The sequence below is a fragment of the Eretmochelys imbricata genome, chromosome 11, assembly GCF_965152235.1.
Source record: "Eretmochelys imbricata isolate rEreImb1 chromosome 11, rEreImb1.hap1, whole genome shotgun sequence".
Lineage (NCBI taxonomy): Eukaryota > Metazoa > Chordata > Testudines > Cheloniidae > Eretmochelys > Eretmochelys imbricata.
This window is the reverse complement of record NC_135582.1, coordinates 82,780,543-82,794,762: the sequence shown is the minus strand read 5'-3', so window position 1 is coordinate 82,794,762 and position 14,220 is coordinate 82,780,543. Positions and strand designations below refer to the sequence as shown.

General features: G+C 43.0%; 1 protein-coding gene across 1 annotated transcript in view; it reads right to left on the bottom strand.

Moving 5' to 3' along the window:
* Nucleotides 1-209: 209 nt before the first annotated feature.
* The window catches only part of LOC144271887 (2,7-anhydro-N-acetylneuraminate hydratase-like), a 60,094-nt gene continuing 46,083 nt past the window's right edge, over nt 210-14,220 (bottom strand). Inside the window, exons 10-15 of the mRNA XM_077829490.1 lie at nt 12,630-12,684; nt 8,585-8,677; nt 5,577-5,711; nt 4,871-4,972; nt 2,650-2,814; nt 210-359 (exon numbers count right to left, since the gene is read on the bottom strand). Of these exons, the coding sequence (XP_077685616.1) occupies nt 210-359; nt 2,650-2,814; nt 4,871-4,972; nt 5,577-5,711; nt 8,585-8,677; nt 12,630-12,684 (700 nt within the window). The remainder of the gene's footprint in view (nt 360-2,649; nt 2,815-4,870; nt 4,973-5,576; nt 5,712-8,584; nt 8,678-12,629; nt 12,685-14,220) is intronic.

Genomic DNA, 14,220 nt, shown 5'->3' with positions numbered 1-14,220 from the left:
TTTAATATTTTTTCTTTATCTAAAACAATTAATGAAACGACATAGAAAATTCTATTAAACACACCTTTTGCATTTTACAGATTTGTAGTATGCAAAATTTGATTTTATGTAGTGCCCATCCCCATATATATTCCAGATTAGTATAAACAAGACATGATTTCCCTGGTAACTGGGACCAGTTTTTATTCTGTCTCCTCAAATTTAAAAGTTCATTTGTATGTAGGCTTCGGGAAGAGTTCCTTTCTCATTTCTAAACACACAACACGGTTTTCTTTTCTGGATTTCTCGGCCTCGAATACAAGGAGGTGGGTCTGCAGGGTTGCTTCTGGACCAGTCTGAATGAGGGATGGTTTATTCTCCTGTTTAAAAAACAGAATTATTTCTAGTGTTACAGGAATAAAAGATAGAGAAGTCTGGTTTATAAAGCTGGATCTCTGCATCCCTCTCCCAAAAGGACTGCATGATCAGGCTCAAGGGAGTATTCAGAAATAAATTGTTTATCATCCCTTTAATCGAGTTATACCAAAGCAAGAGTTAGACAGTGGTTGGGCAATCACCATACAGTTAAATGGAGTAAATATTAATTAGAATGTTACTGCCAACAGGGCAGGTGAGTGGCAGGGCTCGGGGTGGGAAGGGGGATGAGGCGTGAGTCAGCCCTGTGAGGGGGAAGATGGGGGGTTTCGTGGAGTGGTTTGGGCCAGCCCTGCAAGGGGGAGGGGAGAGGGCCAGCTCTGTACGGGGGAGAGGGGCTCGGGGGAGCTCAGTGCCACATGGGGTGGGGGGGGGAAGGGATGGAAGAGGGGCTCAGAGCACCTCCATGCCGGGGAGAGGAGCGGGAAAGGTAGAGGGTCTTGGGTGCGCGCCGTGCCGCACAGTGGTGGGGGAGGGAGAGGGGCTTGCTCCAGTCCCACACAGGGAGCCCCTCGCTCCAGCGCCAGGTCGGGGGCTAGGGCCAGCTCAGCATGGGGCTTGGGCGAGCAGCACTCAGCCAGCTCTGTCTGAGGCGGGGGGATTGCTCACCACCTCCAGGCTTCTCTGGCTGGCCTGAGATGGGGCCTCCGGGGGAAGAGGAGCCGGAGGGGGAGAGAGAAGGAGCAGGGGCCACAGCTAGATTTCCAGCTGCACCTGTGGGGCCCCCCAGTTGGTCGGGGCCTCTGGGCACGCCCCTGTTGGCCCACACTGGCTGTGTACTGAGTCCTATTACTTTAAAGAGACAGTATCAGCTACACAGTACTCAATACCAAACATAACCCAGGGTGACAAAGTGCACTTCTCTGTCCCCCCTCGATTGACTGGGCCACATAGATGTTTATTTGTCTGCTACAGCCTTTTAGCTCAGGCAATAAATAGAGGCTTGTAGTTTTAGATCCAGAGGTCCAAGTTCAATCCCGGCTGCTGACCCTCATGTACACAAACGCTACTGGAACATACAGTCATATCATTGCATGTCTATGTTCATAATGTTATACAACACAACGAATTAACAGCTTATAATTCACATTGTGCATTGCTGTTTCAGTTATCATGTTGGTGTGGCTTCACAGAGTCCAAGGTCAGAAGAGACCACTGTGATCATTTAGTTTGACCTCCTGCATAACACAGGCCATAGAGTTTACCCAGAAATTCCTGCATCCGGTCCAACAATTTGTCTTTGAACTAAATTGTATAGGTTAGAAAAGCATCAAAGCCTTGTTTTAAAGACAAAGTGTGGTAATTTAACCACTGGAACAGATTATCAAGAACTTTGGTAATTACCTTCCCTGATAGAACTGGTGGCATCTTACTGCAAGTTTCAACTTTGCTGACTTCAATTTCAAGCCAGTGGATCTTCTAACTCCTCTGTCTGCTAGATTAAAAAGAGTCCCCTAGTATCAGATATCTGCTCCCTATGTAGATCACTATAGGACCATCATCAACTCACCTCTTAACCTTCTCTGAGGTAAACTAAATGGATTGAGCCAAAGTTTCTCTTTGCGGGGTATGCTGTCAGACCACACATCATTCTTGTAGCTTTAACTCTGTCCAATTTCTCAGCATTCTTTTTGAAGTGGTTGAGTAGCATTATGGTAGTAACCTAATGCTTGAGAATGAACGTTCCTTTAACTTACGTGTTTCGCGCTTTCTAATGTTTGTGTTTTTGTGAAGACATGCACTTGTGCAACCCTAATTCACAGGGGGTTTTTACATAGGATTGTCATTGTTTTAAAAAATAAAAACAGAAGTAAATGTGAGGGCTGAGGCCCGAAGGCTGTATTAGATCTCTTTTACTTAAAACTTTGCATCTTCAGAAGACAAACCTGAGCTGATGTTCCAGCTTCCTCTGACACTCAAAGTTTTAACATTTGAAGGAAGAGCCATTTTATAAACCACATTTTATTCACAATTAGGAGATAAGGGACAGCCAACAATACAAAAATATTGTCATTTTAAGTTGTAAACGCATTCCAAATCCACACTTAAGATGTAATTATCCCCTCATCACCCAGAAATCTGACTATAGTCGAGAGAAGTTTCTCACAAGGGGCTTGTAGAATGAGGGAGGAGATGTCTAAATAATGGGACTTCTGCTACCACTGCTGCTTTTATTGAATGTCTGTTATTGTGGAAATCCCTACCCTTGTGGCAGGGTTGACAAAGAGAACTTACAGTTAAAGCTGAAATAAAGCTGTCCATCAGATAGTAGTCAGCTCCATCGTGACCCATTAAATGGCTTGGAATGAACGTGGATTTGTTTGTTGGATAAGCAGTTTTCTCTCTTGTGCAAAAGTCAAAAACTTGCACTGGTCCCCCACCATCACAGAATAGTTCTCCCTAGAAGTCCAAAGTAAAGTACAAAACACACCTTACTAAAAACGTCACTCCGAATTTTTGACAGTGTTTCTAGTGTGTCTAAAGCATGCCTACATTGCCCATGGCGTGGCCTCGCTTCAACGTGGGCAGTGTAGACGCACCCTAAATGTAATGTCCACTATGAGTTTGTATCACATTAAAAATGTATATAAAAATCTCTAAATAAGATATTAAGACCACTCCTAGAAAAGTTACGTTGTATGTTTTTAATATCTTCGCTATGGACAGCATCTACATGGTATTAAAAGAATGGCTAGCTTAATCAGCAGGAGGATCAAAAATGCATGACAGAGCTATTGCACTTGTTTATTTGCTGGCCACTGACCTCCAGTTTGACAAAGGCCTCATATGGTCACAGGCCTTTAAAATGGGTCTCAAAAGTCAACATAAAACAGCAGGAAATATTATATGGTAAAATAGTCTTGGAGAGGCAGTTAGCACACATAGCACTGAATTACTAGACCATCGTGGTTTGCGTAACAGAGGTGTCCAATAAACCAGTGCAGCAACAGAGATGAAAAACAGTTGCACTCAGCAAGACGTTTCCCCATAACGACACTTTGTTAGCAGTTACACACATAGTATGCTGAAGGGTTAGTGTTTATAGCAAGATATTAATTCAAAAATCGTTAAGGCCCATAATCCAGGCATCATCTTTGATTTGGCCCTCTTTTGACTCACACACGTTCAAGCCTTGCTGCTTCTCCTCACATAATGCCGACTGTTCTACATTCCTAGCTTTCCAAACTACCATCGCTTTTGCTTAGAATCTCTCATACTTTGAATCCAGGCCCTCAGTGTCTCTGTCTTTCTGGCCTTTAATGGGAATGAGGTAGTGTCCCCATAAGTAAGGCCCTCAGAAAATAACAGACTTTTTTTTTTTCTTTTCTTTTTTAAATTCACGGTAGTGTCCCAGGTAAAAGTTTGCATTTCATGGGACAGGCATGGCTGCTGATCACCCCTGAACTGCTGTGATTTTTCCAACAGTGCCAAGGCAGAAGCACAGTTAGCGGGTCAGTCCCATCCCAGAGTGTGGTAGGAGGTGGAGGGCTGGTCCTCTCGCAGGCAGTGTTGGTGTCTTACCACACGATGCTGGCCAGTCCAACCCAGCCCAACCCAGGTCAGGGATTGGGGCCCAGCTAGCTCCATGCTCAGCTCCAGCAACTGCTGCTGTTTCCTGTCTGTCCAGTGGGGAGAAGGGGGCAGCCCTGACAACACCACAATTCGATGCCCCAGCCTGGCCCGCCCCATTGTGACCCCCGGCAGCCTGGGAGGAGACAACACAACACCAGCTGGCGGGGAGCTGAGGCCAGGATCCCTCCCCTCAGCCTGATCCTCACACTCCGACCGCCCTGCAGGAAAGAGGGCTACCTCAAGCCCCGATCTCTCCATCGGGGTAGGGCCTCCTCACGCAGCTGCTCATATTCCAAGTGGCTGCAGTGCTGGCCGTTGTCGTTGTGTTGGCTACAGTGGGGGATGGATCCTGGTCTCAGCTCCTGTGCTGTCTCCCCCAAGGCTGCCAGGGGCTGCTCTGGGATGGGCCACTCCTAATCGCTGCATTATCAGGGCTGCCTCTCTCTGCCTGCTGGCCAGACAGGAATCAGCAGTGGCAGCCTAAGCTGGATCTCCGTGCGGAGTGAGCTAGGCCCTGATTCCTGCCCCAGACCATCTAGTGCCATGCGGCCAGACGCTCCCCTCACCACGCCCTGGGATAGGACCAGCTCACCATCCTCCTGCCCCCTCCTGAATGGGACCAGCCTGCTAACCCCCACAATGAGCAACCTCAGTGGGGACGCGGGAGCAGTGATGCCCACTTCCACCTCCCTGCTGTTGGAAACGGCTAATTCCATGATTTCCATGCAGTCCATGAACGTCTGATTTACAAAGGGCCTTACCCATAATATCCTTATAATAGGCCTTATCCACAACTCTCATTGATTTCAGTGGGATCAAGATTGTGCTCAGTAAATAGAAATGGTGAGGTACTGAACAGTGGGGCAATCTCCCGTTCATTTACCTTGGTCCCATAGACGGTGGTTTTCCTTCTACACAGCTGCTCCGTAAAGGCCATCATGGTAAAAGCAGCTGTTGCTCCTCCTTCAAACTCCATGTTAACAACCTGCAGAGAGTAAAGAAGTTAAGAAACATACGGCCCCTCTAAAAGTGCCGAGGGGAATCTGGCAGGAGCGGGTGAAGGTGTATTTCCTGTCATCTATCAGATAACTAGGAATTACAAAGTAGACAGCACAAACAGCTGAAAGATGAAATTAACAGAAGTTACATCTCTAGCACAAGAGGCAAGCTGTAAAATCCATGAGTTGTGTGTTGTGAACATTTCTACTAGAGCAGCACAGAGTTCAAGCGTTGTACAGGCTTTATTTGTCACAGAGTTTTACTTGGTTTTATCTTGTGCTGCGCACAGTATGCTTTTCAATAGGCGACTTTTTCCAGCGGGTTCACACTGTATCGGAGTGGTGCTACTAGACCTATGCTTGAGGAAGCACGTCCAAAAGACTAGAGCTTACACACCAACGTTTTCTCAAGGGCCAATCTTTCCTTACAAAATCTCAAACAGGGAAAACTTTAACCAAATAAAACAGCTTAACTGATTTATTTGAAGACGTACTGGTTTCATACTCAGGACTAATCTCTACAATTTTTTAATGTAAGTAAATAAATAAAGTTTTACATATACTACTTAGATGAACAAAAAAATATCATACCTGGTTACTGACAACATCATTGTCACATTCATAAACGCATCTTCCGTATGGACCGCTGCGTAGGCCCTCTGTCACGGATTCTATGTCACAAACTCCACTGTTGCACACAACAGATACTGGCCAATTAAAATAACCCTACAAAAATAACGACAATGTTACTTATGCAAGACATACTGTATTCTTATCTCATCTAAAAAGGCAAGAAACTTGCCTCTTCTTATCTTGGACCAAATTCTCATTTATATGTACGGAAATCAGAACCATTTGCTGCAGCTGGGGCACAACCCTGTTCCTGTAGGTAAACAACGTGAACGCACAGCATGATGCTGTGGCAAGAGAGGTAGCATGATCCACTGAGGTATAAACAGGGGAGCATCAAGTAGGAGGCCAGAGGTGGTATGATCTCTGTGTACACCGGGTCCACTTCTGGTGTCCACACTTTAAAAATTATGCTAACAAATTGGAAAGAGCTCAGAAGAGAGCTACAGGAGTGACTCTAGGTCAATAGGCAACTTGATTAGTCTAATTTCCTACATGAAGAGAAGATTTCTGATAGTTGGGGGGTTTCTAGGCAACAAAGGCATAAAAAGATCCAATATCTGGGTTCAGAAGCCAAACAAATTAAGATGGGAAATAAAATTAATTTTTTTTTAACTAAAAGGGTAATTAGCTATTGGAACAACTTACCTAGGTAGCTGGTGGATTCACCTTGAAATCTTTAAATCAAAATTGGAATTCTTTCTAAAAGATATGCTATAGCTAAGGCTCCGTGTCTGTCTGTCCGTGTCTGACTTCTACAGCGGCCAGTATGGCTGAGCCTAGGGCTCCCTCCCTGCAGCTGGTGCTGTGGGCCCCCCAGGGCTCCCTCCCTGCCCCCTCAAGATTCAATCAGGGTTATTTGTGGTATAAGTCATGGACAGGTCACAGGCCATGATTTTTTGTTTCTTGCCTGTGACCTGGTTCATGACTTCTACTAAAAATACCCGTGATTAAATCGTAGCCTTAGCTATAGCTCAACTGAGGAAGGTGAAATTCCATGGGCTGTGTTATGAAAAAGATCAGTCTAGATGATCATAATGGTCCTTTCCAGCCTTGAAAAGTCTTATGAATACTTGCTATCCCTGGGATTCTCCACTCACCTCCTCAGGTCACCCCTGAATCACAACAAGAAAAGATGAGAAGACCCTGAATGATGCCATGCACACTTTGGAAACTGGTATTTTGTGTGAGGGTTGGAATGATATACTTCAGCCATTCAGCAAGTGCAGTCTAAGCTTGCAAAGTGCTCAAATTGACCTTTCCAGTGCTGTAAACCTAATGAGGAGCCTTGGAACTGTTCTTCAACAAATGTGGGATAGTTTTGATGCCTATGAAATTCAGGGGGCTGCAAGGCCTGCTAACTATGAGTAGAAGTCTGCCAAATGCTGCAAAAGACAGAAGACATGCAACGATGCAACTGCCCACTCATTCAGTGACAAGGAGGCCTTCACAGTTAATACCTTCATCACAATCATCGACAAACTGAAGAGTGCATTAGAACATCGGATTGAGGCTTATGAAAATATTGACAAAACCTTTAGAGTACTGACAAATTTTTTGCCTAACATTTCAAGTTCCAAAGTCAGTGAAGGTATCAAATGTCTGTGTCAGAAGTACCCAAACGATCTTCCAGTAGATTTTACTAAAGAATTTGTTCAATTTGTTGAATTCGCATCACACTCTCAGATATAGAGAGAAAAGATGACAAAAGCAAATCTATTTGGATGTACCAAGTTATCACTGAATCCAGTGACAGAAAGTTTCCCAAATGTTGAAACTGCATTATGGCTGTATTTGTCACTAATGATCACTAACTGTAGTGGAGAATGTTCCTTCTCTCTTCTAACAAGGGTCTAAAAGGTCCTCCAATTCACCATGACTCAAGAGCATCTCACTGCTTTGTTCCTCTTGAGCATTGAGAATTAAATAATCAGGGTTTTGAATTATGATGACATCATTCATGACTTTGCCAAAGCTAAAGCTAGGAAAAAATGTGTATGAAGAACTGAGTGTCATGAGAGCAGAATAACCTTGTTAATTTTACATAAATAAATAATACGTAAATATGTAAGTAGAAAAATGTTTGATGACTTCATAATTTTTTTTGCAATATGTAATTCATACTTAGACCCTTCCCTCCATTAGCCTTAGGCTCCTCATAATCTTAATCCAGCCCTAGGTGGCACCCCGAGAGGGGGGACAACCCATCACACCAATTCCTCACTTTCATACTTATGTCCTTGTAAAGAGATGTGCCTCTTAGATAAACTCAGCCATCCCCCTACATTACTACAGGAATGTATTGAGATATTCAGCATCTGCAACTCCCACTCAGTTCAATGGAAATTGGGTTTGCACAGCACTTCTGAAAAAAAATTAGGCCATTTCTATTCATATGCTTCTAAATTTACATTTAGCATCTTAAAAGGGTTCTGATGGATTCTCCATCACTAGAAAATTTTAATCAAGATTGGATGTTTTAATAAAGGATATACTCTAGTTCAACAACAGCTACTGGACTTGAAGCAGAAATTAATTCAGGCAAGTCCTATGCCCCATGTTATGAGTCAGACGAGATGATCACAGTGGTCCATCTGGCCTTAAAATCTATTACTGAAGTTCCCTCCTAACATTTCTTTGATCCCATTTATTTATAAAACCTTTAAAATTCACTTTTATACAAAGTTGGAGTCAGAAAGAAATCATCCCCTTCCCATGGCAAACACTCAGCAAACAGCTTGGATACATTTTGGCCTTCTTGTTTCTTCCAAAACATCAAGTGTTGGCCATCGGAAGCAAAATATTATCCTTGATGACACAATGGTCTGATGTTATACAGTAATTCTTATGTTCCAAGATCTTAGGAAAACCAAAAGATGAGTTCCTTTTGCTTGGAAACTGAACACATTTTGAGATCAATGTAGTCAATATTTGGAAGATATGTTGCTTGAAAACAGTACTATACTCACCTTCTCTGCACGTTGTAGATAAATCTTCTTGGCTGAATATGGACAGGTTTGTTCAACTGAACAGTCTAAGCACCGACTGGCAGCTCCTTTGGGCTAAAGCAAATTTACAGTGGTTCATTATTTATTAATTTTACTCATGTATTTTCATCCACAGAAAGACACTTATTGCAATATTAGGAAGATTTAGCCCCTGGGCCAGCACCAGCCACTGCAGAAGTCACGGAGGACATGGAAAGTCACGGAATCCATGACTTCCGTGACCTTCATGACAGACTTGCAGCCTTATTCATCATCTCCCAAGAAAAAGTGGTTTACAACCATCCAGTTGAGCCTCCAGTCCAAGGTGCTGCAACTAGCCCTCTGTCACCAGGGAGCTAGATAAGTATATGCTAACAGTACTAAATAACATGCTCATGCAGCAAGTACTGTAATTGGTAGTTAAAGTTGGAAAACTATTTTCATTTTACCCCATTTTCACGTGTTCACAATCTTCCAAGAATTCACCTTTGGGGCTGAAACCTTTGATCTCTGCCCAAAAATGATATTTTTTTAAAAGTCTGAGCAAATCTTCTCCCTCGTTTTAAGGTATGGGATAGCAGAAAAAATTATGCAAAATATTCATTGTAAAAAAGTAAATCTACACATTCCTCAAGATACAGCAGAAGCGGCCAGGGACTAAAACTTTGAAGTTAAAACAGACATACATAAACACTGTGTTTGGTTTGAGGGCAAAAAGGAAGTTAAAATTATTTCTGAATTAGCTTCATTGGCATTTGGTGCCTAAAGCACTTAGGCTCTTGAAAATCCCAGCATAAGGCTACGTAAAACTATTTCCCCATGTTTATTTTCCCCCCTACTGTTCCTCACACATTCTTGTCAACTGCTGGAAATGGCCCATCTTGATTATCACTACAAAAGGTTTTTGGTTTTTTTGTTCTGTTTTTTCTCTCTCTCTCTCCTGCTGGTAATAGCTCACCTTAACTGATCACTCTCATTATAGTGTGTATGATAACACCCATTGCTTCATGTTCTCTGTGTATATAGATGTAAGCAGAGTCAGGATGAGCTCTACCCTGACATCTGGTGGGGAGTCATGGTGGGCTGTGGAAAAGAACTTTAGGGGCTGATCTCATTTGCATAGGCACACCCACCCTGCCTAGATGGTCACTTTGGCTGCTGTAGGAGCCCCAGTTTCTCTGTTACTGGGGCAAGAATAAACTGTTATTATCCTGATTATGTGAATCAAGGACAGTGGAACTGTACTCGGCCTTTTGTTATGATGGAGGGACTCACCATCAACTAAGCAGCACTTGCTAGGCAAGGGTCATGGGTTCCAAAAACCCAGTGAAGGGAGTGAGGCTGGGGATAGGTATTAACACTTGGTGGTATGGGCCCCCTGGTGAGGGCTTTACATGATAATTGTACTTCCTCCTCTCTCCACTGTGGAATATCAGAGCTAATTTGATTCTATTAGGAGTCTGGTTACAGGCTGCTGAGCTGAATTCACTTTGGGCTAATGGTGCACCAGCACTGAGGCTCCCCTACTACAAGCTGAAATCACAAAAGAGCTAAACTTACTAACAGCTGAAATCACTGAGTGTTGTGTTAAGTAGTGGGGAGCCTGAAAATATATGGTGGAGCAGTTTGCAGGACGGTGAGCAGAGCAGAGCAGAGCAGGGTTTGTGGGACGGCTGGCAGAGCAGAGCACTGCAGTTTGCAGGACGGCGAGCAGAGTGGCTGGTGGAGCAGAGCAGTTTGTTGGATGCCTGGAGCAGCTCACGGGGCAGCTGGCAGAGCGGAGCCCCATGGAGAGGTGGGGCCATCAGCTTTGGACCATGTAAGGTGCCCCTTAACCACCACCCGCCCCCCCATCTCCACCCAGGTTGGGAGGTAAAACTTTGCAGATAAACTTTCGAACTCTGGGGCTGCCCTGACCAGGGACAGAGACTTTTGGGTCATTGGACTTTTGGGACTTTGGGGGATTTGGGGTTGCTGGGCTTAAGAACCAAAGGGAAAGGACACGCCCCAATTTGCTTGGGGTGGGTTTTTTGCTCATAGGTTGTGTTATGAATCCTGTTGGTGGTGTTTCCCCAACATAATGCCACATTGTTTCTCTCTGTTATTAAAAGGCTTTTTGCTACACTCAGACTATGTGCTTGCGAGAGGGGAAGTATTGCCTCTTGGAGGCACCACAGTATATATTTGTCCCAGGTCACTGGGTGGGGGCTCGAGCCGGTTTTGCATTGTGTTATTGGAATGGAACCCCTAGATACTGAACCTGGCCCTTGTTGCTGCCAACTCTGACGGGCAGAAGGGTTACATATATACATATATCTTCCCACTGTATTTTCCACTGCATGCATCGGATGAAGTGGGTTTTAGCCCACGAAAGCTTATGCTCAAATAAATTTGTTAGTTTCTAAGGGGCCACAAGTCCTCCTACTATAAATACAGGCATTTTCCCCATCCTGCTCTTGGAAAAGAAAGCAAGTGCCAGTGGCTAAGTTAATGAAATGCTGAGGTTGCACAATTACAATTACAAAAAGTCAAGATCTGGAAAATGCGAAGGGCTCCAGCAGCCACAATAATTCAGCCTCATTGCTCATATACTAATATCTATTCCTACTCATCTGGTTAAACGTGTAACTCAACAATGGTGTTTAGATACCCACAACTACAGGTACCTTAGAAATGCCCAGTGTTGATATTATCCACACCTGAGATTCACATTACAGTTTAGGTAACAATATGTATACTACAAGACACAGAATTTACAAGATGGCTAAATTAATGTTGATGATGGATCCTTAAATTACTTTACTGCTTATTATTTGTATTGTGGTAGTGCCCAAAATCTGCTAAGACACATTTCAAGCCCCAAAGAGCTTATACTTCGCAAACAAACCAAATATATGCAGGACAGGGGAAAGGGATACATTACAGAAGAAAAGTGATCTCGATGATGGCAGGCACATCTTGTTAGCTTCATAGTGGGTTTAGGGTGGTTTTTTTCGGTTGGTTGATTTTTATGTAAGTGTATTCATATTTTGTAGGCAAAGCTGCAACAGTGGTTTTTACGTTCTGCGTTTCCTTTTTGGTGAATCCAAACAGACAACCAGACAGTTACATTTACATGGCCTTTGCATTTTTATAAACTGATCATGACATGAAACATGATTGTGAGGAATGAACACCTAAGCAGACAAACTCTTTTGTCCTGACTTTTTTTAAAAACAAATTCAGATTATTTAGCTGAATATTTATTCTCTTAAAAGTTAGCTTACAATTAATAGATGTTTTAAATCAACATTAGAAAGTCAATAGTTTTTCCATTAAAAAAAATCCAAGGTCCCAAACTGTGAATCCAAATATTCTACGAACTGTGGGCCCAATCTAGTAAAATTTATGCACATGAGTAATTTTACTCATGTGAGTAGTCCTATTGACACAAATTAAAATCCAAATCTAAAGTAGAGTTAGATACTGAAAGTGGTGTGGAACAATTTTATAGCATGGAAGGTGCTAAAGAGAATGGAAGGCATAATGGGAAAGCCAGGATGAACTAGCTTGGTGCGTCTTTAGACGTAATGCATACTATACTGAGATTAAATATATTTTTTTTTAAATGGCATAAGCAGTTTCTGCTTGGGCTATGTCATTTTAGGCTCTCTACACTCCTGAGTTATTTCACTAGGGCTTCAGGAGCTTGGCTACTGTAAGATTAGGCTTCTGTTAACACAAAAGAAGGAATTTCCTGCAATGTTTATGTCATTTTCACTATATTTCAAAATGCACATTTTTAGCAGAAAAAACACTGATAACTACAGGTATGTTTAAGATGGTCACATACTTCCTGGAAATAAAATAAAATGGAGAGTAAATGATAAGTTAGACCCCAAGGTAGCAAAGAAGTATGAACTTAATTTACAGCACGTGCTTAAGTGGTCTGTTGAATCGAGATAGACTTAAGCACATGCTTAAATGCTTTGCTGAAATAAGGCTAGAGACTTTGAGTATTCCTTTATATAGTAGTATTTATACAAACCTTATGCTCATTAGTAAAATGAGAGAGACTGCCAAAAGATGACACCTTTAAGCACCTGAAATAAAACAGATATTTTCATAAATAAACAAACCTGTCAGTATAAAAAAGTGTAGAAATTGTCATTTTCTTAACTGTTCATTTTGGGCCTGATCCAACACACACCGAAGTCAACAGAAAGGCTTTCACTAATTTCAATCTAACCTAGATCAGGCTTTTAGATATTCAAAGTCCTTCAACACCAATTAATTGTTGGTTTTCTGTTACACTAGTGGGGCAACTGTTTTCACTAAGATTTTTTTCTGATGACATGTCTTAGTATTGGAAATAATTTTATTACTCAGTGTGACGGGGCAAGGCCAGATGGCTATGGAAAAGTAGTGGGAGATAGATATATTAGCTCCAGGCTAAACAAATCCCTGGTACCAGGTTAAGTGAAATGGAAGCTGCTCCAGGTCAATTAAGACACCTGGGGCCAATTAAGAACTTTCCAGAAGGCAGGGAGAACGCTATGTTGATAGGGACACCTGAAGTCAATCAGGGGCTGGCTGAAACTAGTTAAAAGCCTCCCAGTCAGTCAGGTGCGGGTGCATGTCAGGAGCTGTGGGAGGAAGTTGAGCTGTTGGAGAGGCTGAGTAGTACACACCATATCAGGCACAAGGAAGGAGGCCCTGAGGTAAGGGTGAAGTGGAGCTTAAGGAAGTGAGGGCTGCTGTGGGGGAAGTAGCCCAGGGAATTGTATATGTCATGTTTCTAAAAGGTCAGCTACCATAGGTGATACTATTAGGGTCCCTGGGCTGGAACCCGAAGTAGATGGTGGGCCCAGGCTTCCCCCCCTCCCCACCTTTGCCCCTTGATTAATCACTGAGGCTGGGAGACAACAGAGACTGTGCAAGGAAGAATAACTTCTCCTCACCTCCCTCACTGGCTTATGATGAAAATGGCTCAGTAGACTGTGACCCTTGTCTCTAGAGAAAGAAGGGTTACGTGGAGGATCACAGTGAGCCTCTGAGGCTAGCTAAATCTGCCAGGAAACATGGGACCCACGGAGGCAAGGACAGAGCTTTGTCACATCAGGAAATCTCTAACTGAGCAGGGTCCCAGTCAACGGAATGATGTCAGAAGAACTCAGATTTTTTTCTCTTGTCTCCAGTTTGTTATAAGAATTTACAAACAATAACTGGGCTGCCTTCAAGGAACTGGAAAAAAATATGTCTTTAGTTCTATACTAAAAAAATTCTGAGACTAAAATGGGTCTGAGAATACAAAATACAACATCTCTATGTTTATACTTTTAAGTCAAGGATCACAATTTCTTTATGATCTCTAGTCCAGGATAAGTGCTGCATAATATTTACTGGCCCTGAAGGTGTTTGCATTGGTCCCACTGGATTTTCTGAGAGGTGAGGAGCTATCAAACCGTAAAAATCACATCATTCTGATTCTCATCTTCTTTTCCTCCCTCACCCACTTCAACTCTGGCACGATTTTTAGAAACTGATACTTCACAGACTGTTCAAGATTATGGACCAGTGAAGACAAATGACTTCAACAGGAGCTGCACAACAGTAACTGAGACTGTCTGAACAGTTAG